Genomic DNA, 22,896 nt, shown 5'->3' on the forward strand with positions numbered 1-22,896 from the left:
TCCTTCGGGGCTTCAGAGAGAACAAGAGATGCTGAACCACTGTTAGTAATTTTTTTTTGTTTTTGCTGCCCAGTGATGATCCACAGGTGTGGACTGCTGGGATGGACAAAAAGACAAAAAGCTCACATTTCAAAATGCTTTTCCTTTGGGTATTGTGTCTGCTTTCCAGTGCGTTAGCATCGTGAGACCCGAGCAGACGTTTGCCTGCTCATCTCATATGGGGCTGTGCATGCTCTTGTGGTGTCTGGAGCTGCTTGGAGGCTGCGCTGCTGGGTCAGCTCCCGGGGCTTGGTGAGGTCTGGCTGCTTCAGTTGTGAGCAACTTGTCCTGAGTGGTAAAAAAGTTGATCCACACAACATGAAAACTAGCTTGTAATTAACACAGAACAGAGACGAGCCTAGCTGAGAACATCAGTAGAAAACACTGTGGTGTTCTTTTTGTTATGCATTTCTGTGCATCTTAAAGTCAATCTGTAGACTGAATGTTATCTACATGGACAACTCATCCATTGTATGTGTGAAGTGCTATCATAACTTTATGTTAATGAGCAATCCTTATTCAGAGTGCATTTCTCAGGAAAAATATGGATATTGTGAAGGTTGTTTGTGATTTGATGTATGTTGCATTAGGTCATTGCAATCAAATTAGGAATGGCAAATGAATAGCTGGATAGGCTTTCTGCTTAGAATATCCAAATTTAGCTGAAAGTCTGACGTGATAGAGATCATCAATGAGACTCATAGATGTACCTCACGTACATGAATACCTCATCCCTCAAGTTATCATTCTAAGGTAAGGAAAGTGATTTTCTGTATCATAGGTCACCTGGCTGGTCAAATTTAAACCTCCAGGCTTCTTAGACGCAAGATTTTTTTGAGGGATTAATTCAGTTGCTGCCTATTCCCTGCCAGCTTGCCAATCCAAGCATAAGTGAATGACCAACAGATGTTGAGAAGTGTTTTGCCTAAAATCTTAGGTACTTATTCTCAAGGGAGACCTAATGAAGTATTATAACTCCACACATCCTTTTATCTCATTTGTATTATCTTTGTAATCTTTGTTTTGCAATCTTTTAGACTGTTTAGCTGATATATTTGGTCACTGCTCACAAAAACCTCATCTAATTTTGATGTTCAGAGAAGTTCTGCTCTTCCTGTAGTTAATGTGGAAAAAAAGATTAGGTGCTCCTAACATCCCACTGTTTTCCCCCCACCCCTCTTTAACACATCGATGTCTGGTCATCTGCATTCACAGAAGTGCAGCAGGCTGAGAGAATCCAAAGGGAGGAAAAGAAATATTAGATTTCATTGTGTTGCACAGTCACATCCTTTAAGCTGTGAAGGGCTTGTAGTGGAAGAGTAAAAATAGTTGTCTATCTGGTTTTACCATCAAAGTGGGCCTAAATACACCTGAAGATTACTCTTCTGCTGTCAGGATCTGGTCATGCTGCCCGTTTTAGCATCTTGCCGTGCTCTGTCGTAGCCACTAAGCTGAAGAACAGAGGCAGCAATGTGACCTTACAGCAGGTGTTGTCCTTGGCCATCTCGGTGTTTGGGCTGTGCCTGGCAAGTCTAGATGTAAGATGTAAAGCAAGCAAGATGGGGATGGATTTCTTCCAAACTATAAGCTTGCTTTAAGCTAGAACTGCCTTATTAACATCCTCCATTGATGCTATGGTTGAGAAAAATATATTATGCTTTGGGCTGTATGGCTAAGATACCCTGTTATCAGTAGAAAAAAATCACTTTTCTCCTGTAAAACAGAGAAATACACATCAGTCTAAATATATGTGTAAAATCAGACTGATCCCCGTGGAATTTTAGAATGTAATAAAATGTACAAGGTCATTGCTAGATAGGTAATCTCAAGATACAGATTTGAACTATATCTAAATATGCTTATCATGTACAAATGGAGAGCCACTCCGACAAAAGGCCTGTCTGAAAAACTGGCTGACATGGCTTATCCAGGAGGTAGTTTTGCTTGGTTGCATAAAATAGTTTCAGCATAGTGAGGGAATAAATACCATTTGACTTCAAAAGAGTCACTTACTTAGATGAATTAGGTCCTAAATACAAGTAGTTCATAGCACTGTGTATGAGGGCTGCTCCAAAAGTAATGCTTCGTGTTTTATTATGTTGACCCATGAAATCAGAGGCAGGTGTTGGTGGCACAGCACTAGTAGAAGATGAACCTTCCCGCTAATATTTTATTACGTTTTGTTGCTGTGTGATGGCAGGGCAGCAGAGCGGGCAGTCTGACAAAAGTCTGGCATCTTGTATAGAAGTGTATTTGAAGCTAAGCTGTGGAATTGAATTCCTCCATGCAGAGAAATATGGTACCTGTTGACATTCATCAATACTTGCTGAATGTTTATGGAGACCAAGCAGTGGATGTGAGCACAGTGAGGCGTTGGGTGGTGCACAAATGCACAAACCAATGGGGATAACTTTGTTGAAAGCTATTGCTTTGTAGCTGAGAATTTGCCCTATGAAAAAGTGCTGTTGTGCTCTCTGTATCTGTTGTAATTTTCATGGAAGTAAATAAGAGACATGACTTTTGGAGTGACGTACGTGCAATAAATGTTACAAAACATGCTGAAGACTGGAACTGCAGAACTGGTTGTAGAGGGTTTGTAGTCTGTGTGTAGGTATGTGCAAGCTGAAGTACCATTCAGCACAAGTGTGCACTTGCACTGAAGAGCCTTTCTGTCTGTCAGCATTTCAGGAACTTTCAAAGCCAAGGCACTACTCGATAGACCTTGCAAAAAATTCAGTTGTCCAAGACCTGGCTTAAAAATGTCATTTAAGAGAAGATGAGTAAGTTGTGACAATAATAAGGCTTTTAATAAGTAACATTAGTAATTAAAAATCTGAGGCCTTTAGGTATGCTGCTAACATGCAAGCCTACCTGTGTGATTCAGGTCTGTGATGAGAAGAATCTGAATCTGCCATTTCTGGTATGACAGGGAGAAATTAATGGCTGCGTAAACCAGCATAAAACTTTTAATTTTATTTTTCCAAAAACCAAGAGATGTATTTGAACATGTACTTGATAAGAGAGAAAAGAAAGTGGGGGAAAAAAGAAAGTGTAGCACTTTCCTGAAGGTGATGGAACTCTGCAGTAGTAATTGATTTACCTTATGGGGAAAATGCATCTGCTTTGCTTTGAAATTCTTATGGAAAAAGCTTTGTGATTTGTGAATCATTGTTTTTGAAACTTTCTTTGCAATTGGTTTATTTACAGCGTATGATTTCTAAGATCACAGTCTCTGTACAGAAACATGCATTCAGCAGCTGAAAAAATCCACTTCAAAAATGGCTATTCTGCTTTCCTTATGTCTTCTACTTTTGACAGATTTTTACTTATGTGATAGTATAAGGGAAGCAATGCAAAGAGCTACAGAACTTCCATGATTGTGGAAGGCTCTTGGAGAAAGGGTTGGTTGTTGTTAAGGAAAAAAAAAATCTGTTCAATAAAGATCAAACTGAAATTAAGGCAGGAAGTTTTGTTCTTAGTGAGGTCTTTAATCAGCTGATGACCGAAGGGTTCCTCACAAAGCTGACTATGAATTACACAAGCAGTTTTTCTCAGTGCTCATTTTAAGGAAGGAGAGAGGAAGGGTTACTTGTTGGAAGTGATTCTATGGTTCAGGCAGTTAATAGAGTGAAAGAAAAGGGAGAAAGGCAAATCTTCAGTCTGAAGATATCACATACATCTGAAATAAAGACTGAGATGAACGTGATGTGTTGAAGAGACTGAAAACGGGGAAGCTTGTACTATTTTTATAAACTTCTTTATACTAGCTAAAGGGCTGTGTCAGGAATGACTTCAAAAGTGATGTCACAGATTTAACTGTCAACTTGCTTGAATGAAAATTTATAGCCTGATCTGGATCTTGGATTCCGAAGAAAAAGTTACCTTAAGTGAATTGGAGAGCTTGGGTATCTAATAGTAGCCACTGAGTCTGCAAAACTGAGCTATGTCTGAGCTTGCAGAAAGTACACTTTGATGGTTTGTCTGGAGAACTAACATCAGAAGGGCAATTGCTCACTTGTGGAAAGCCTCTGGAAAATTTAGAAACCCGCAGCACTAGTTGTTGAGGTTATCAGAAATCAGATGCACGGGATCCCAGAGGAGGAAGTGCCACCAGGCCTGAGTACTGCAGTCAACTTTTTGTACGATGACCAACTCAGTAATTGTTAGGAAGTAAGAAAGGAAAAAAGAAGGAGCAATTTAGCTAGTTCATATAGCTTGTGCTTTTTAACTGATCCTGAGTGGGATGGTGGTTTTATAAAGATCATGTACAGTAAAAGAAAAAAAAATCAAAACAATATCAAAACAAGCATAGCAATCTTGCAGTGATAACTGAAAAGCAAACAAACAAAAACAACAAAAGCAAACCTTGCCCAATAGGGAAGATTAACGTAGCAGTTGATAGTTTTTGTCTGTGGCATCTCACCCTAACTTGATTTGTATTAGTTCAAGAATGGAGGTGCTTCTCTCACTGCAGACATCCCTAATCTGTCAGACAGTTGGGAATTGCAGGAGGGCTGCAGCTGCTGCAGCTTTTAACATTTGGCTTCCGAACCTTCTTCTCTTGGCCTATGATTTCATCACATGGCTATAACGTGTAGTCTCAGAAAATCTGGATGACCCAATAATTACTGCACAGATGTAATTAAAGCCTTGAGTGAGAAGCTGATGGCATATGAATAAATGAAACCTCTCAGTTGTAGTGGTATCTCTATGTACAACTTCACTTTTCCAATAAATCATTCATTATGTTTTAACATTTAAGAAGAGAATTGATATTTAAATACAGGACCATTCTCTGACCCACTCTGTCTGCTTCTGTATTTGAAGTGCATCTTCTCTTACGCTGATCTCTTTGCATGTCCAGGAAGGGAGCTGTTATTTGGCACTGACTTGTACTCTAGGTCTTATGCCAAACAAGTTTAAGTATTTTTCTTTCATCTATGTTTAAGAATTCAGTTCTTTATGCAAGTATTATCTAATGATGTTATAACAGACTGAGGAAAGTGTGATATTGAAATTCCATACTGATTGTTAATTGTCCCATCATGGTAGTGTCTCATGATCTGTGTTTACTTCCTAGGGTCTGTTCCTCTCACTGCAGAGCACTGGAAGCTCACTTTGTGTTACGTGTGATTTATCCTAAGCATACAAGAGGATAACAGGGGCAAAGTTATTTTGGTTTTAGTGTGTGACTAAAAGTTATCTGGAGGTTTTTTTTTATGAGGCTTAATGAATGCAAACCTAACAACAGTTAAAATTTATGGATAACATACCCTAAGCAGTGCCTAATTAGAAGTGTCATTGCATTTATGTGTGGATGTCATGGGGCTCAATTATCCTCTGTTATTCAATTTAATAATAATAGGAGTTATGGAGTAACCAAAATCGGATGAAGTTGAAGGAGCCTGGAAATGAAACAGACTCTTTCAGTGGAAGCAAAGGCCTTTTAATAGTAGATCTTCTGGATTAGTCAGTTTAGGCTTGAATATATTGACATATTCACTTTCTGGATTTTTCTTCCACTCTGCAGCCTGCAGTCTTTCTATTAAATAAGTGATTAGTTTCATATACGTGACATATCTTATTTGTCTCATTTAAATGACAGATGTAAGCTTTGTAATTAATCATATGTCTTTGAAGTTTCTCATACTTCAGAATAATAGGATCATCAATTGTCTTATTATTAAAACATTTTAATTGTTAGCACGATACTTTAACCATAGCAACCTGAATAATCTGTGCATGAGATTGCCCTCTCTGTTTCTTCCTTTAACTTCATTCTAGGAAAGCTTGAAGTGAAGCTCAGGTGGACTGATTGGTGGTGCATCCCATTTGGGTAAGGACAGGAGACTACTGAAATACAATATTAATGTGTTTATTTCTGTTCTATGAAATCTTCTATAAAGCTGATTATTTCTTCAATATGAATTTAATGTACCTGTTTTCTATTTCTGGCCCACGGTAGCAGGTAATTGTAAGGTTTTTGTATTAAAAAAAAAAAAATCTTGGCATAGCTCACAGAAACTTGAATTACATTGACAGACTCCTTTGCAGTTGTGATTTGAGTGCTTTGAATATATTTCTGTGAGTTTCTAGAACCCAGTCAGTAGGTGAACAGTGGAGAAGTAAAGCTTAAAAACATGCAGTCATTGCAGTGCTCCAGTCCTTCAGAAACTGTTTACTCTGGAGAAGAGTGAAAGAGTGAGACCCTATTGCTTTCTACAGCTCCCTGAAAGGAGGTTGTTTTGAGGTGGGGATCAGCCTCTTCACCCAAGTAACAGTGATAGGATGAGAGATAATGCCCTCAGGTTGTGCCAGGGGAGGTTCAGGTTGGGTATTAGGAACAAATTCTTTGAAAGAGTTGGCAGTGTGTTGCAACTGGATGCCCAGGTAGGTGGTACAGAGTCACTGTCCCTGGAGATGTTCAAGAAACGTGTAGATGTGGTACGGAGGATCATGATTAGAAGGCATGGTGGGATGGGTTGAGGTTGGACTAGATTGTCTTGGAGGTCTTTTCCAACCTTAATCGTTTCTGTGATTCTTCTAGTAGAGACTGTGACTTGATCACTTCTAGATGACTCTTGATTTGCCTTTCAAGCTGGTTTTCCTTGAGCTTTCCACTGTGCTGGAAAGGCACTCACGTCTACCAAACCTGTGCAACTTTAGGAAAACTTACTAGTTTTAAAATGGCGTCTTCCCTAAAGTGACTCTCTTATCTACCAAAAAATAGCTGCAAGATATCATTCAAATTTGTTTTAAAATTTTCTTAATGATATGATATTAAGGAAATGTTCTGCTTCTGTGCTGATGTGTGTTGGTCCACAGCGTCAGATAAATTTGCTCACCTTCAGAGATACTTCCTTTTTTCTTTTATAAAAATATCCAAGTGTACAGACAAAAATTTGAGAGATCAGGTCTCATTTAAGTTTCTGCGAAAGTGGCTTAGTCTTCAAGCAGCCTCTGGGCAATAGGTGCATAAATGTTGAGATGTTTTGAAAATCTGTCCTAAGCTCTGTAGCGAGAGCTATCAGGTGTTAAATATGTTTGAACAACTGGCTCATCTCATGTATTTAGATGAGATCTCTTGAAATTGTGTAGGTTTTGATGTTTCTCCATGATTTGGCTCATGTGGAGTTGAGGGAAAGAGGGAAGTTCAGACTGCTGCTCAAATAACTTAACACAGTTCTGTTAGATGTCGTAAAGTCATGTGAGGCATCTGAAATTACTCTTGGGCAACTGCTAAAAGGCAAACCAGATTGCCACCCATTTTGTAGTTCTGGATGGCCATAGGGATTTGAAAGTGGCAAAATAGTTTTTATTCTGTTTGTTTTTGTTTTGTTTACTCTATGTAGGAAATACTGGTGCTGAGTGAGGAGTGGATCTTTTTCTGAGTATTGAGCAAAAATGATTTTGGCATTCATAATGGGTTTCATGGGTAAGGAAAGAAGTGTTCCTTTTAAAGTTGACTTCATAAACTGAAATAGTGGCTTTAGACTGTTGCTAGGCTTGGAAAATTTGCATAATCTTTGGATGCAATTGTAAGGATGTGGTACATTGCAGAGATTTTTCAATAAATCAACCACTAAATTCTGTCAATAAATATATGCTATAAATAACTACTGACTCACAGCTAGACCTATAAACACTGCAAGTCTTTCAGCAGTTGGCACAAATAAATAATGTTGTTTGCTGCAGTTGGCTCCCTGACTATGAGCACTCTTCCCCAGCTACACAAATTGCTTCCTGGTGTCTCCTTGGCTTATATAATGGCCCTGTCCATTTTGCTGGTAGACTTAACATCTGTCTGGGGGAAAAACATCAGAAACAGGATGATAAGGATACATTTTCAGAGCATGGATTCCTTGGGCTGCCCTGTGGTGTAAGGAGCCTGCTGGCTGCACGTGGAAGTGACTGTAGCTTTTCTGGATTTTTACTGACTTGTGACACTTAGTTTCTCTCATAGCACAGCAGCTCTGATAGTGCTGTACATGCCTAGATGCTTAGTTCTAAGTTTCCTGCGTAAAGCTTAGGTCAGAGGAAGTTGAAATGCTGCCTTGTGATGTTTGCGGTAGTTTGTCATTTTGAAATAGGCGTTTTCCTGAAGCACGATGCCAAGTGGGTTATGGAGGAGGGATCACACATCAGTGTTTTGGTTTGCTTGGAATTGTCTCTGGGAGTAGGAGAGTGCATTGAGCGGCACGCGCACCGTGTGCCAGGGCAACGAGGGGATGGAGGAATCTCTTGCAGTTTGTTTGGGAGTAATGTTGCGATGCTCAGACTGGTGTGCCTCCCCCCTGCTTTCAGCATAAGGCAGGATACGAAGAAGAACAATTTAATGGGAGAGAGTGGAAAAAAAAAAAAAAAAAAAACCAAGAAAAGAAAATCGAAGTTTCTCTCGGCACTTTCTGTGCATATGTATCATTTGCTGCTAATTAGACGGGCAAGCAGGGCTAACGTGTTCCTTTGCTTGTCAATACTGCTCAGAATCCAAATGAGTTTCTCACTGCTAGGAACTCAGAGGTTTTATCAGCTTGTCTGAAACCGCCACGTTTGGCTGCTTTTTGTAAATGGCAGTAGAGTGTTTTCCTTTTGTACATGCCGGAACTGAGCCTGAGCCACGCTGACGTTAAAATAATACTCAGCGTGTACATGCAGAACAGTCCCTAAGGAGGCAGCAGAGTCGGGCATCCCTGCTGAATGCTAATGAAGGTGGGAAAAAATACTTGTATAGCATTATGATCTGTAATGAGAAGCAGGTGAAAGAAGCAGAGGGTGAGAAAATGGAGTTTAGTCTGTGCTGAAGGGCAAAAGAAAACAGTTATTGAAGAACTTGCTGGGGGAGTGGAAGTCAAATGTGCTCTATTCAGGAGAAAACAGTTGTATGCCCCTCAAATAACTGAGATGGTTTGCAGTTAATTCTACCTTGGACTAATGTAGAAGGACAGAAAAAAGGAGTCAAAGCTGCTCAGTTCGACCTGGTGGTTTAGAACAGTACTGATGCCATTGTGACTAATGTGCAGCTCTGTAAAACCGTGCTCCATTTAAAATTTCCAGAAATGCTTATTCAGTTTCAAACTTCATGTTAAGCTTCAATTCTGGGAGAAAAACACTATTAATGGAATTAAGTTTTATTGAGAAGAGTGCAGTTATTTTGAAGACTTTGTGCCAGGTACCACTCAGTTGATTTTTTTTCTTTTTTTAGTAAAATTTAGTAAAATCTACAAAATATTTAAATTGCTGGATAATTCTTGTCTTGACTCGCACTTCTAAATTGCTATCTAAAAAAAAAAACAAATGTTTTTTTCTTTTTAAATACATGATGAAATCTTTACTGGCTCAGTGTTCGAAATCCACTCAACTGCAAAGGCAAGCAAAATTCAGCTATAAAGTAGATTATTGGCTATAAAGCTGCTTTACTCTGAGATTCTTACCTTCTTTGGAGGAGCCAGAGAGCAATATCAGATCTGTCTTATGTAAAACAAAGCCATCAATTATCTTTCACTCCGTACTCTTAGTGCACTTTTAGCAGTAACATATGCCCTGTTCTGACTTCATGCTGGCATCTTTTCTGCACAGAAAGTAATGTTTTCAATGAAGATTAACAAAAAACAAAAAAATATTTGGAAAACAACTGGTGCATTTGTTCACCACGTGGTGGCATCACTCAGTTGTACGGAAGCTGAACCGCTTTGCCCATAGAGCAGCTTTACTTCTGTACTTGGTATGAAGGGACTTTCATGTTTTATTCGAGATTATTAAAGACTGAAGAGAGCTATTAACATGCTCCCATAAGCTAAATGAAAGCCACAACTCTAGTTCTGATAACTGTATTTCTTCTTTATGGCATATTGTTCACCACTTTGAATCTTATTTTTAACTACGTAAAAGCCAATAGGAGGCTGGTCTAGATATCTTCTCTTCCTGCCCCCCCCCACCCCCCCTTGTTAACTTCTTGTGGATGGCAGCTAGTATTTTATCAGGCTGATAGTGACACGAAAAAATGGTGTTGTGCTTTGAAATTGGTTTGGTTTGCTTTTCCAGGGAGATTACTTTGTCTCCAATTGCTGCAGTCAATGTGCATTCGAGGGAAAGGAATTATGCAATTTTGTGAGTAAATACTTCCTATAAAACAAAAGCATTTTTCAGCTGTCATGCCGAAAGTGGGTGATCTTTCCATGTATGTACAAGCCAGTAATAACTGTTTACTGAAAATGTTGAAACATGGGGATAAAAGAGGAAACAAGGCACAACTGATATTCAGAGGTAAAGGACAGTCTTGGTAATGTTAGGGAGCTCTGACAGCTTATGTATGCTGAGGGCATTCCTTGGTTAATGCAGAGTAGCTGCTCGCTATTGCTCGAGCTACAACCTAGGGATCTTTTCCGAAGAAATCACATTTGATCTACCAACATGTATTGACAGTGATAGGACAAGGGGGAATGGTCTTAAACTGAGCCAGGGGAGGTTTAAGTTAGATATTAGGAGGAAGCATTTCACACAGAGGGTGGTGATGCACTGGAACAGGTTGCCCAAGGAGGTTGTGGATGCCCCATCCCTGCAGGCATTCAAGGCCAGGCTGGATGTAGCTCTGGGCCACACATAGCACGGGGTTGAAACTAGGTGATCATTGTGGTCCTTTTCAATCCAGGCCTTTCTGTGATTGTAAGAATGGGTCCACAACATATCAGTAAGGCATATACTTGTAGGCAAGCTTTTTTAAAGTATTGCTTCCCCTATTGCCAAAGCAGCATGAGTAAGGTTGTACTGCCAACGTTCCTTTTGGTTCTGTGAGGAACAGCAAGCAGTTCTTGCTTTGGGGGAGTGGGGTGGCTGGGTTGGAAATTAGAGGAGGAATATACATATAAATTCATTTTTCTTCCCCTCACCCTTTCTTCTGTTTACGCTGCTGAGTGCTTGAATTTCAGTAAAAATAGAGCAGCTATCAAACAATACTGTTTCTGAAATTTTTTTGTAAACATGTCTAAAGCTCTTGCTTTCCTTTACTGCTTAGATGTGTGGTTTTTATATATTGCTTTATCGGAGATATTTTGACATGCTGACTACACGTGCACTTAGCATGCACAAAAATACATACATGAACTGTTTTTTTCCCTCAATCTTTTCCTTATAGCTGCTGGCCTTCTGAAATAATCAGCATTATCTTAGAGAATGTAAGCAGTGATGCAGATCTGTTTTTTTGGATTGCTTAGTGATGTGAGCTGGCCTACTGAGAATTTTTCCTAAAGTGGAAACTGAAGTATTCAGCTATGGGGCTGGAATTACCCATGCAATTTATAATAGATTGTTGTAAGAGAAAAAAAAAAAAAGATATATTCTTCAACTGACTTATTCTTGTTGCTAAGATTCAGTTGCTATGAAAAACACCTAAGTTTCTCATCTTGGAGGAAAAAAAAGTCAGAAACAGGTTAAGTGCTAATTTTTTTTTTTCTGCAGTGTGTTATCTAAGGTAATTGTTTTAGTTGGTAGTTATTAGGAAGGTAAGTAGCAAAAAATGGAGGTCTCATTTCTTCAGTGCTGGTAGATACTATCTCCTATGTAGTTTCATTGAAGGCAAAGATACGGGCTTATAAGACTTTGTCAGTGATCTTTTCTCATCCTAAGTGGGGTTAGTGGCTGCCCGTACCTCTCTGTTGGTGTCTCATCCACACATGAATGCTAATAATGATACTATAGGTTCAGTTTCACAAAATACATCTTTTTGCTTCAGTAAGCCCACGCAAGTCCATGATTTTGGACTATGGTGCCCGGTTTTATTGCTTTTGTCAATCCCTTGTGAAGGACATGACATCACATGTGTTTGCACTTCAGAAAGTTTCAGCGTCTTGTCTGGGGTTGCTCTGGCAAGGTGACATGTCAGGTTTGGAGCTGTTCCTGAGATCACAAGCTCGCAGGAGAAAGTGTGCTTGGCTGCTTGGAGATGGAGAGAACCTCGCACTGAATTCCTGTAAACTCTTCTCAATATAGCTTTAAGAAAAGAATGCTGAAAGGAATGTTTGCTTGATGTTGGGCTCTGAGAGCATGGATTTGGAGGGGGCAAACATAAAAGTTTGCTCTACTTATGTGTTGAGTACATAGTTCATTTATTTTTAGTATCTGTATTGAGTTCTTGTGAAGTCTAGCAAGCTTATCCATCTGACCAACATGATTTACATCAGGATCTTTGATGAGGCTACATTAGGCTTTCCTGTAGCTTCCAATGTAATCGTGTCAGGAGTGCCTGAGTACCTGTCTCAAATATAGAAGGACAGCTGCTTAAATGAAAGAGAGGAAAGATTTATTTTTCTTAAAATGCTATGTGCAAAAACCCACAGTCTAATTTGGGCTAATTAGGAGTTTTGGTTGGTTTGGTTACACCATGAGTAATTTTAAATTAGCTTTCTTGTTTTAGGGTGCATTTTGTTTGAATTGAAGGTCTGTGTAGTGGAGTGAGAAATGTTCAACTTGACTGCGTGTGAAGTGATAGAGTGATAAAAGTGCTACATAAAATATTTTTACTTCTGACACTTGTTATATTGTTCTCTCAACAGTTATTCTGTTGTGACAAGTAACTGTAGCTTCATGTGGGTTTTTAGAATAAAATCTTAGTTATTTGAAAAGGGGGAGGTATCTTATAAACTTACAACATACAGAGAAGCAAAAGCCCATAAAAAATGAGAGAAAGGAAAAGATTCTTACTGCTGAGTATCCAAAGAAAGAGGAATTGCATAAAATGACATGCATTAAGTGCTAATAATGTAAATTTATTTTAAATTGCCTTTCTCAATTAATGAAAGAAGCTGAAGAGTAACCAGACACCATCAAACATGAATTAAGGAAGAACACATTGCTTTGGAAACCAATTTAGTGAGTCATCAGGTTGAGTGCTTACATAGCTGATTTTGATATTGTCCTCAATTCATCAATAGTATGAGTTAATCTTTTTTGGTAGATCAACACATTTAATAGAAGCATCTTTAGTGGTATTAATAAGGTTATTCTATAATTTTGTGTGCCTGATAGAGTGAATTTGCACAAAGACATTTAAATCTTAAATACCTGTTAAGGCTTGAAGAGAATTAGAATGTAGATAGCTAATAGTCTTGCCTCTTCCCTGCAGGACTGCATTTGCTGTAGATTTTTGCTCTTGACTGTAGAAGTTTCTCGTGTACTACTTCAGAAATATTTGGGTTTTTTTGTTTATATATGCATGAAAACGCTTCCCTGTTTAGTGTTGTTTGACATTTTTTCTTTGTGAAGAAACTGTCATCATCTGTCTTGTTTTAAACACCTGCTGGGAGGGCTGCAGTCTTTTTTCCTCCTACTGTCATCCTTTTTATCTCATCTCAGTGCTCCAGACAAATCTCCCAGAAAGACCTTTTCCATTTAAGTTAAAAATACCTCCATGAATGAGTTTCCTGAACACTTAACGTCTTGATTAAAGATACAGCTTATCACCTTCCTGACCCGATGTATTTTTATCTCCTGATTCTTCACCATACCTGTGTTTTACTCAAAACTTTTAAGTGCATCTGTTTGTTTATAAATTGACTAATGAATCAAATTGGTGATTAAATTTTGTATGCACAAGTAATACAACAGCTAATTGTGTGTGACACGTGATATTTTGCTAGCTGGGCTACTTGGTTAGATTTGCAGCAGAATAAATTATGTAAATTGATGATAATCCATGAAATACTAGGATTTGGTATCCCAAAATATATTTTTCCCAGAATTTCATATGTTCCCTTGAATTTGATGTTTTTAATAATAAAATTATTTTTATTCCTTCTGGTTTTCAAAGATAAACTACAAGAAAAATGCCAGGGTGACGGAGACGATAGTACTAAGGGAAAAATGTCAAGTCCTTCATCTCAGCAGGATGGTAGCTTTGAAACTTAATTAAAATCACTTAAGTGCCAGCTTTGTTAATCATTTCATGGCAGAGTACTCCACCAAAAATACCAGGTGTTTGCAGCATGACTGGATTTCCATTCCTTTGCTCTGTCTGATTGATGTTGTCATCCTTCGTTTGAGGATCTTTCTAAGCCAAAAAAAAAAAAAAAAAAGCAGTAACATCTTGGTTTTCAAACAGTGAAATTGTTTAAAACACAAGTTGTTTGATTAGAATGATACTCCATTTGCTGTGCAGTAATGAGATCTTAAGAGTTAGTCAAACTGGAAAAGAAGAAAATAATTCAAGGAAAAAAAAATAAGGGAGGGTTTATCTAATGGTGTCCAAAGTGGGTAGGACCAGCTCTAGTGATACACAGAAGTGAGAGATGCCAAGGCACAGAAGTTGGAAGAGGCAGTGTGAATGCCAGTAGGAGGATGTCTTGTTAGATCAGAAATCAGTGGCAGCTGGCTGTTGATAACTGTGGAAACAAAGGAAAAGGGGACTGAGAGATAACCATATTGTCATGTTACCAGGAGTAGGATAGCAGTTTTTTTTGGAGCATTTTGATTCCATGCAGAGTGTAAGAGGGATTCAATTACAGGGAGATTTGAGCTGAAGCCCTTAATGCAAATATCCTTATAAAGCTGATGCCAAACCTTACAGTTTGTTCATATGTCTTCAGAGACAGGATGGTGATAGAGGAATCAGTAGTAGAACAGTAAAATCTTAAATGTAGTTGTAGCAAAGCAGAATTACGGCATTATCTCATGTGCCATGAAGAGTTCCACACGTTGAAAAAAGCAGTGGGGATGAGATACAGTATGAAAAATCATAGCTGCTCTTCCAGTCTCACTTGTGATCTTAATGGAATATGTTTAGAGTTAGAGATGCACTCAACAAATGAAGAAAAAATTACTATATATCACTATGATGTTAGAGTCAAATTAGAGAAAAGGATGTAAGAAGGCTCCCCAAAAATACCAACCTGTTACTTCTGCCAATATCATGACAAAGATAACATCTAACAAAATCTGGTAAAAAGATGCTGACTGCAGAGAAGGCAGATGTTAATAACCAAACAACGATGCAATAGATTCAAGAATTCATCCATTCCTTGGTAATTGAAATAGCAATTTAAGACAAAAAATGTCAAGCAGGTGTGAAAAAGGGAGTTTCTGAAAGGGAGCTTCAAAAGAACAGGTTAGGAGAGATACTTCACTGAGATGATTAAAAACTGGATTAATTAATAATTTAGGAAACAAATCAAGTATAAGTTTGAGAGATTATATACTGTAAGAACATTGACCAATAGCACCATTAAATAGTTTAATCTACTTAAATGGTTTAAATGCAGATTTATTCTTCAAATGTAGTGATAATGTTTTCACCAGGTTACCATGCACATTTCTTACAGTATGGTTTGTGGGATGGTGGTATCCTCTTAAAATGCATCCTGACAGTGATGAAGGCATTCAATACAGGAAACTAATAACTATTGCTATTCATATAGCACTGCAGTCTGGAGACAAGTTTGGCAGAACACTGTCTCTTTTATCTGTAGAACTCAAATTAAAAATCATTATTTCTTTATTTCTTGAAACTTCAGAATATTATCTTCAGGGTAAATAAATATGAAAGTATATCTTTGCTAGATGAAAGTGTGGTGCATCTCTAGTAATTAAAAAAAATATCACTAGAAATCAGTGCATTTGGATTCATCTCTCCCTTATGCTAATAAACTTGTATGAACCACAGTGCTTCAAACTTCTGTTGCACTTTTAAGGAAATAAAGATGGGATTTGTGCAATTCGTGTGCAAGAAGTTGAAATCCCATTGAAGTACTGCTGAAATGATATCTGAGGTACGTAACTGTAGATCTACTCAGTCACATGCTGAGTGATGCTGAGTGGTTGCTCAGAATCTGTAGTGTCATCCAAAATCTGGGAAGAAGACTAACTACAGTGGTAGAAGGCAGCATTGTTTTATTCCTTACAGTGCATACCAGCGACTTGACAAGCAAGTGCACCCTCTCAGAGTTCACACTGTACACTTAAACAATTAAGATATGTATATGCAGTGCATTGGCATGCATATTCATTCCTTTTCAAGGACTCATAGATACATGCTAATGTCTCTTTGGGCATGCTCAGTGGTATCTAGGGTGGTCAAGTGCCCACCTACTTCTTCCCCTTTTTTCACTATCAGTTTCATCACTGAGGCCTATGGAAAATTTCTGTTGCTCATCAGGCCATAGTGTGCAACTTCTTAAAAAGCGTATGTGGAACCTAAAGAAAATATGCTTGCACCTTTTGAGGCAAAAGATTAAAGTATTCTAATGTGACACCAATGCTGCTTCTGAGGCAAAATCATTGAGGCAAAAGATAAGTGTTCTATTATGTCTGCAGGGCAAAATTATTGAGGAAAATAAGACTATTCACACACTAAAGTTGAAATAGGAAGTTTTAGAACTATCATTTACTGATTTCTCTTGCTAATGTAATGTATTGGTTCTCTTGCTAATGTAATATATAGGTATTCCTCTAATGTAGGAATACCTATTGCTAAGCAAACCAACCTATATCAATAGGTAGCATGAAGTAAAACAAAATTACACGTATTTTCTCATGCCACAGAGTGCAAGTGGGGAAATCCTAAAAAAAAAAAAAAAAAATCAACAGTTTTCTTCTGAGATTGTGTAATCTTTGAACATCCTATTGCTAAGCAATTTCAAGATGTCTTGAGAGTTAATGAGTTAATGAATTAGTCTATTATACTTCTGTAGTTGTTCCCCACTACTCATGTAGAAAGTAGTTGTCTTTTAAATGTGCTAAAGGCTTATTCTTAGCTTCAGTGAGGACTGTGGAGGTTAAACTTGTTGGAATCCATCGTATTTTTATATAATGCGAGTCTTCTATTGAAGTTATGACACGTTCGGTTTCACATTCTGTAATTTGACTAAAGAAAATGATTCAGAAAATATGAAACCTTTTTTCCTTAGTCATTCCAATTCTTATTGCTTGCAGTACTATCTGAAAACAGGAAGGCAAGAGGAAAAAACGCTTACTGTGTAGCATATGCTTTCAGGCAGAACACAATCAATTGACAAAATATCACAATGTAAAAGCTGATCGGCTAATTCTTCATTTTATCCCATTGACACAAACTGCAAAACACTGTGAAAATTCCTCAACCAAAGCAGTCTTTGCTGAGTTATTTCAGCTGTAGTCTGTGCCTAGAGAAATGGGAGGCCATTTGCTGTGGTCTGTTGTACCACTGATCTTTTTGCTGCTGGTAAGCGAGCAGCTTTTGATTACTGTCACCTTCGGAGTGAAGATCTCTCTTGTAATGCAACTGATGACGGGTTCTGTATTCCATGAATAAGTGACTCTCTGAATGTAGTCTCCTGTAAGAAAGGGCTTTATTTCTTTTCTCCTTCTGTCTTGTTCGTGCAAGTAAACTGTTCCTTCCGTGGGGCTTTGCTTTTCTCACCCTTAGTGCAGCAAAGCTCAGTGGCTGGTGCTCTCCACAGGGGTCCGTAGCTCAGCTCTGCTGTTCTCTCCCTCTGTTCCTGCTTCTCTGTTTCTTGTTCCCTCCCCTGCTGTGACTAAATAAATTACCTGTATGACATGTTCAGTTTTCTCTGGCAAGGAGCCTGGGAAATCAAATCTGTTCCCAAACCTGGATCTCCCATTTGGCAAATGTAATGCCTCCCTGTTGCTAAATCAGGTCAGCTCTCAGGAAAAACAAAGTACGATTTCATATAGCTATAATTAACACAGAGTAAATTTGGATAATGCAGCTGACATGTTTATTGTAAAGACCGTCAAGAAAATAATTTTGAAAGTATTTTGTTTTTCTCTGTTGCATTAGGATACATGTTGAACACTCTGTTTATAGAGAAGATTAAATGTTTTTCTCAGTTATCTCATATCAGTGAAATAAATTTATTTTCTGTCTGCTCTAAGAAGCTATTTGGTGAAATGATCCATTGGTTGAATTAGGTGCAGTTTTATGCATTCAATTGCCATGACTTTATAAAAATCTATATTAATTGATAATTAACAGCTAATTATTATTAATTATTCATAAACTCTCCCTCTCCTTTGGCTTTTTGACCTCTGAACGTGGAGATACAAATGAAAATGTTAGAAAAGGGAGGACAAAAGAACCCTTCCAGTACTCTGTTGTTTAAAACAACTGGAAATAGGAAAATAGTTCATTTTTCTATTTATGCTCAGTCTGTTTCCCCCAGAGAGCTGAATGCTGAGCAAACCCCCAGCTCTCTTCAAGGGAGGAACGTGGTGAGAAGCACTGGGCTCCTATGCGAAGGCTTGTGGCTGCTGAGAGCTCCTGGGATGTGCTGTACCACAGCACTGACAGAGTAGCAGATGAGCTGTGCTGAAAACCTTTTCCAGCCCCAGCTGAAGTCAGGCTCACCCTGAGGAAAAGCAAGCCATGTGTGAGTAGGCCAGGCCGCGGGGCACTGCTGCTGGCATTGCCCATCCTGCCAGGCTGTGCTGTGAGCTTGGTTTTGCTTCATTCTTGGAATTGAACGGGCTGAAATATCTATATCTATTTTTCAGTGGTACATGCTTTCCCTGATTTTTCTGAAGGGAACTACAGTGTTACTAATAATTGTTTAGTCATTCCTGAATTGCCTTTCTTCTGATGAGCACTTTTGTTCTTGCTCTGAGAGGCACTCAGTGAGTGTTTCTTCATCAATTTAAAAATTTTTCAAAGCTCCGTTGTTTAAAACAAATCCTTGGAACAAAAATTACTCTTTGTTATCCAAAGCCCACTTACAGCGCGTGCAGCAGAGCGGGGAAAGCAGTGAAGTGAGTTGTAAAGATCTGGAGTTCGGTTCCTGTCTCTGCCCTGCAGTGAGAGCCACAGTCTCCATTTAGATTGGCTTTGGTATGAAGAAATGGCAGCAGTAATGTTATCTTTCCCCAACTTAATCTTATCTGTACAGACTGAAGGTGCCTACTGTAAAGATACAGGATGATCTCTGAAAGGCTTCAGCTGATACTGTAACAGAAATCTCTTCTACTCTGTCTTAATGGCAAGGGCAAAGCCTGTCACATCACAGAATCACAGAATCACAGAATGACCTGGGTTGGAGGGGACCTCAAGGATCATGTAGTTCCAACCCCCCTGCCTAGCAGGGCCACCAAACATACACCTTTACTAGATCAGGTTGCCCAGAGCCTCGTCCAACCTGGTCTTGAACACCTCCAAGGACGGGGCATCCACAACATCCCTGGGCAGCCTGTTCCAGGACCTAACCACCCTCCTAGTAAAAAACTTCCCCCTAACATCCAACCTAAATCTTCCCTCTTTTAACTTAAAACCATTTCCCCGTGTCCTGCTATTACACATCCCCTTCCTGGTGCGCAAGTCAGTCAAAGGAATTTCTGAGCCTGCTCTAACTCACCTTTATTTTTTGTCTTCTGCAGCCTGCGACCTGATGACCTTGGGGATCTTAGCCTTGGTGACATCCACAGGTTGTGCCTCAGCCAACGCCCTGCAGTCCCTGACAGATGCCATGCACATCCCACATCTCTTTGTGCAGCGCAACACGGGAGGCTCCCCACGCACCGCCTGCCACCTGAACCCCAGCCTGGAGGAGGAGGAGTACACGCTGGCTGCCCGGCCGCCGGTCCGCCTCAATGATGTTATGCTGAAATTGGTCACTGAGCTGCGCTGGCAGAAATTCATCGTCTTTTATGACAGCGATTACGGTGAGTAAAGCAGAGAATTTCAGACGCTGTTAAATTTAACTAGGAAAGGGAAATATAAGCGTTGGGGGGATAGAACTTGCTGGGCCCCTCGCTGGCAAAGGGGAAAGTGTTTTAAGTGACACAGGTCTTTGGTTTGAAGGAAAGATTGCAGTGAAAACTAATTCTCAGACAAGCAGCAAAGTTGCTTAGCAACACCTACAAAGAAAGCCAAAGTTTGAATTATCTCACACTTCTGAAGTAAAATATTAATAAAGCATTGTTATTGATTGGCAAGGGTCACATAGCTGTGCAGGGAAGTTCAAGATGGCCTCTGTCCATTCCCTGAAAACTTTCTGTCAAAGCAGAGTACTATTCCCTTTAAGAATCAATTTTCAAAATAACTATTACCATATTTTTTTCAAACATGCTTCCTCTTACTTTTCTATGTTTGGAGTAATTTTTACAGCGTTATGTTTCCTGGAATTAACCCAAAAGTTAGAGTTAGCATTTTCACTATGTCTGATGCACCTTCTTCAGCAAAATTTTTACTTTGTGCCGAAGCATAGCAAAAAGAAGTCTCTGCACAAGGAAATTTAATACCCTTTGAGTGTAAAGAAGCAATAAGAAAAAATATAAAACTCAGTTTGTGCCAAGCTCTGAGTGAAGAGAAGTATGTGCCTGGCTTTTTATTTTTATTTTATCCTGCTCAACTGGTAGGAACATTGTTCCATATGATTAACTTAGAGTATTTTCAGTACTCTCATCTTAGGATATGGCATCCGTAATGGGGAAGATAAATTTTCTATTGAATGTTTTAAAACCCTGCAAATACTTTGTGTTTACGATGTGATGTGTGTGATTTTTGGTGTGGTGACTTAGTATGAAAAGAATATAAAAAAAAAAAGCAAATTGAGGTTAGATTGCTGTTCGAAAGATAATCTTATGTGCATCTCAGTATACAGTTTAGATTCTTTACACAGTCTTCAGCAATTGCAGTGTAGCTCTGTATTTGTATTATTACTATGTAATGGAGGTTTTTCATGGATGAATCAATGAAATATTTGTTTTGTTAGTTTGGGCCGCTCGTGATTTAAAAACAACAAGAAAAGAAAGCTACACAAGACGTTGACTTTTGTCTTTAGCTGTTTATTCAACAGCCAAATGGAAGTTCGTGGTGATGATTTTAAGTGGGAAATCAGTTGAGGCTCCTACGTACTTGTAATTACACACAGTTATTTTAAGCATGAGAAGGTTGCTGTGGTACTTGTACAGAGGTAGTCAGTTCACTCAAAAATGTGGGAGGTCCAGCAAATAAACTGTTATTGACTTACTGTCCTGTGTAATCCTTGACCACTAAACACTGGAAACAAAACCAGCACTGTAAGTACATCCCAGTAGTGATTACCATGTTGCTATGTAGCAGGGGGTTAAGCTTAAAATTAAAATTGTTCTAATGGTAATTTTCAATAAGAAAGGGTTTTAGAAGGATTCTTTAAGCATCATTTTCATAGTTGCTGTTCTGTCGTCCCTTCTAATCTGTAGCTTTTGCTTTGCAAGCCCGAAAGAAATTAGGCTGCTTTACTCAAAAATCTTCAAAGGGGAAGGCAGTTTCATACCCAAAGAATCCTGGCCTTGGTAAAACCACAGATAATCCTGTGTAGAAACTGCTATCGCCTATTTTCCCTGGTAGCAAAGCTGGTTACTGAACTATACTACTTCTTTTTCCAATAATGCGTCTGTTTCTTTGCTCTTGGCAAGGGGTTAACGTCTCAGTATCAAATCCTGAAGTCTTTAATTCTCATAATCTGTAAATTCAGATATCAAATTCACCTTTTCCACTTATCACAGATAGACTTGTCACCCATAAAACAAACAGTGAAAGGGAAGGAAAGATTACCACAGGTAGTATGTTCGTATCAGTGGAGAGTGCTGTGTATACTGTAGCTGTCCATGTATTATTTCCTTTGCTATTCATCATGGATGGGATATCCACTTTATACTAATTTCATCAGAAGAACTTTTCATAAGATGGCATTTCAATAAAGAAGCATTTGGTAATTGAACCTTGCCAGCTCTGGGCAGGCACTGGTGAGTACTGGATGAATAAGTTAGTTCCCAGGAAATTGCATGCTGAGCTCAAGAACAGCACCTGGCTCTCAGGGCATGCCCACTGCCCTCATTAGTTTGCTTCAGCAGAGCTGTGCTCAAGCATCTTCAGTGGCACTTCCCTGTTCAACATGCAGGAATCGACTGCTGGCCCTGAGGAGGGAGGTCACTTGAACAACACGTGTTAGTGATTGTGGAGAGTTTCCAGCATTGGGCTTTTGTTGTTTAACAAATAGACCTTCTCTACCTGCTCTGTGGGAGTCACACTAGTCCTTAGGGTAATGTTTTTAATTTGTCCATCTGCTGATCTCTAAAAAACAGCCAGTCTCTTGGTGTCCTCCTTGTGGAAAGTGTCAGGGTTTCTGAAGATGAAATAACACTGCACAGTTTAAAGGAATCTCGTTTTATAGTAATGCCATGCTATATGAGAGCTGAAAAACATTTACCTCATGAATTACTCATCCCTTAACAGACATGCATTTTGTATTATAATTTTTGCACTAGTAAATAAAGGGAAAATAACAGTCTTAGTGATCAGAATACAGAGTAGTCACTGTATCATTGAACGTATATATTAATATATTTTTACTTATGATAAAATATTCTTTATTTGACGTTTTTGTCACTGGAACAACAGATAGAAATCTGTATGCATAACTTCAGTGAAAGAATGTACTTCTTTCCCATTAGCGTGCCTATAATTCTGGTTTTGAATCTATAACAAAAGATGGAAAGATTTCACAGGGAAGATGCAGAAATTTTAAAGAAAAGGATTGTTAAATGGAGAAGGTAGAAGCAGGGTTCAAACTGTAATTTCCCCTTACGTGAAACCAGCTTTAGATTTTGTTACTTTTTTGGTGAAAAAATGGATAAAAACTTGCTTCTGGAGTAGTGACCTTTCAGAGACTTCAGATTTGAAAGCTGTAGCATTCAAGCTCTTCTTCTCGAAGACACACTGATCTGCTGAGTGGGAGTAAGGCAGTTTATACATAGCACATGGTTCACCTATATTTGTATAATGAAAAATAAGGGTTCACAGAATAGCAGAGAGGTTTCACATAGTGGATCTTCATGATTCAGTCTGTGTTTTATCACTTCTCTCATTAACAGCTTGTGTGTAATTTCAGAAGAGGCACA

The 22,896-nt window shown here is 38.7% G+C and overlaps 1 protein-coding gene across 12 annotated transcripts in view; it reads left to right on the top strand.

The window, feature by feature from the left end:
* The window catches only part of GRID1 (glutamate ionotropic receptor delta type subunit 1), a 574,706-nt gene that overhangs the window by 252,009 nt on the left and 299,801 nt on the right, over window positions 1-22,896 (top strand). For all 12 annotated transcript variants that reach the window (XM_090144797.1, XM_090144806.1, XM_031602451.2 and 9 more), the window contains one exon: window positions 19,390-19,674. In XM_090144797.1, the coding sequence (XP_090000923.1) occupies window positions 19,401-19,674 (274 nt within the window). In that variant the 5' untranslated portion in view covers window positions 19,390-19,400. The remainder of the gene's footprint in view (window positions 1-19,389; window positions 19,675-22,896) is intronic.

This window comes from Phasianus colchicus, chromosome 8, assembly GCF_987193195.1.
Source record: "Phasianus colchicus chromosome 8, bPhaCol1.hap1.1, whole genome shotgun sequence".
Lineage (NCBI taxonomy): Eukaryota > Metazoa > Chordata > Aves > Galliformes > Phasianidae > Phasianus > Phasianus colchicus.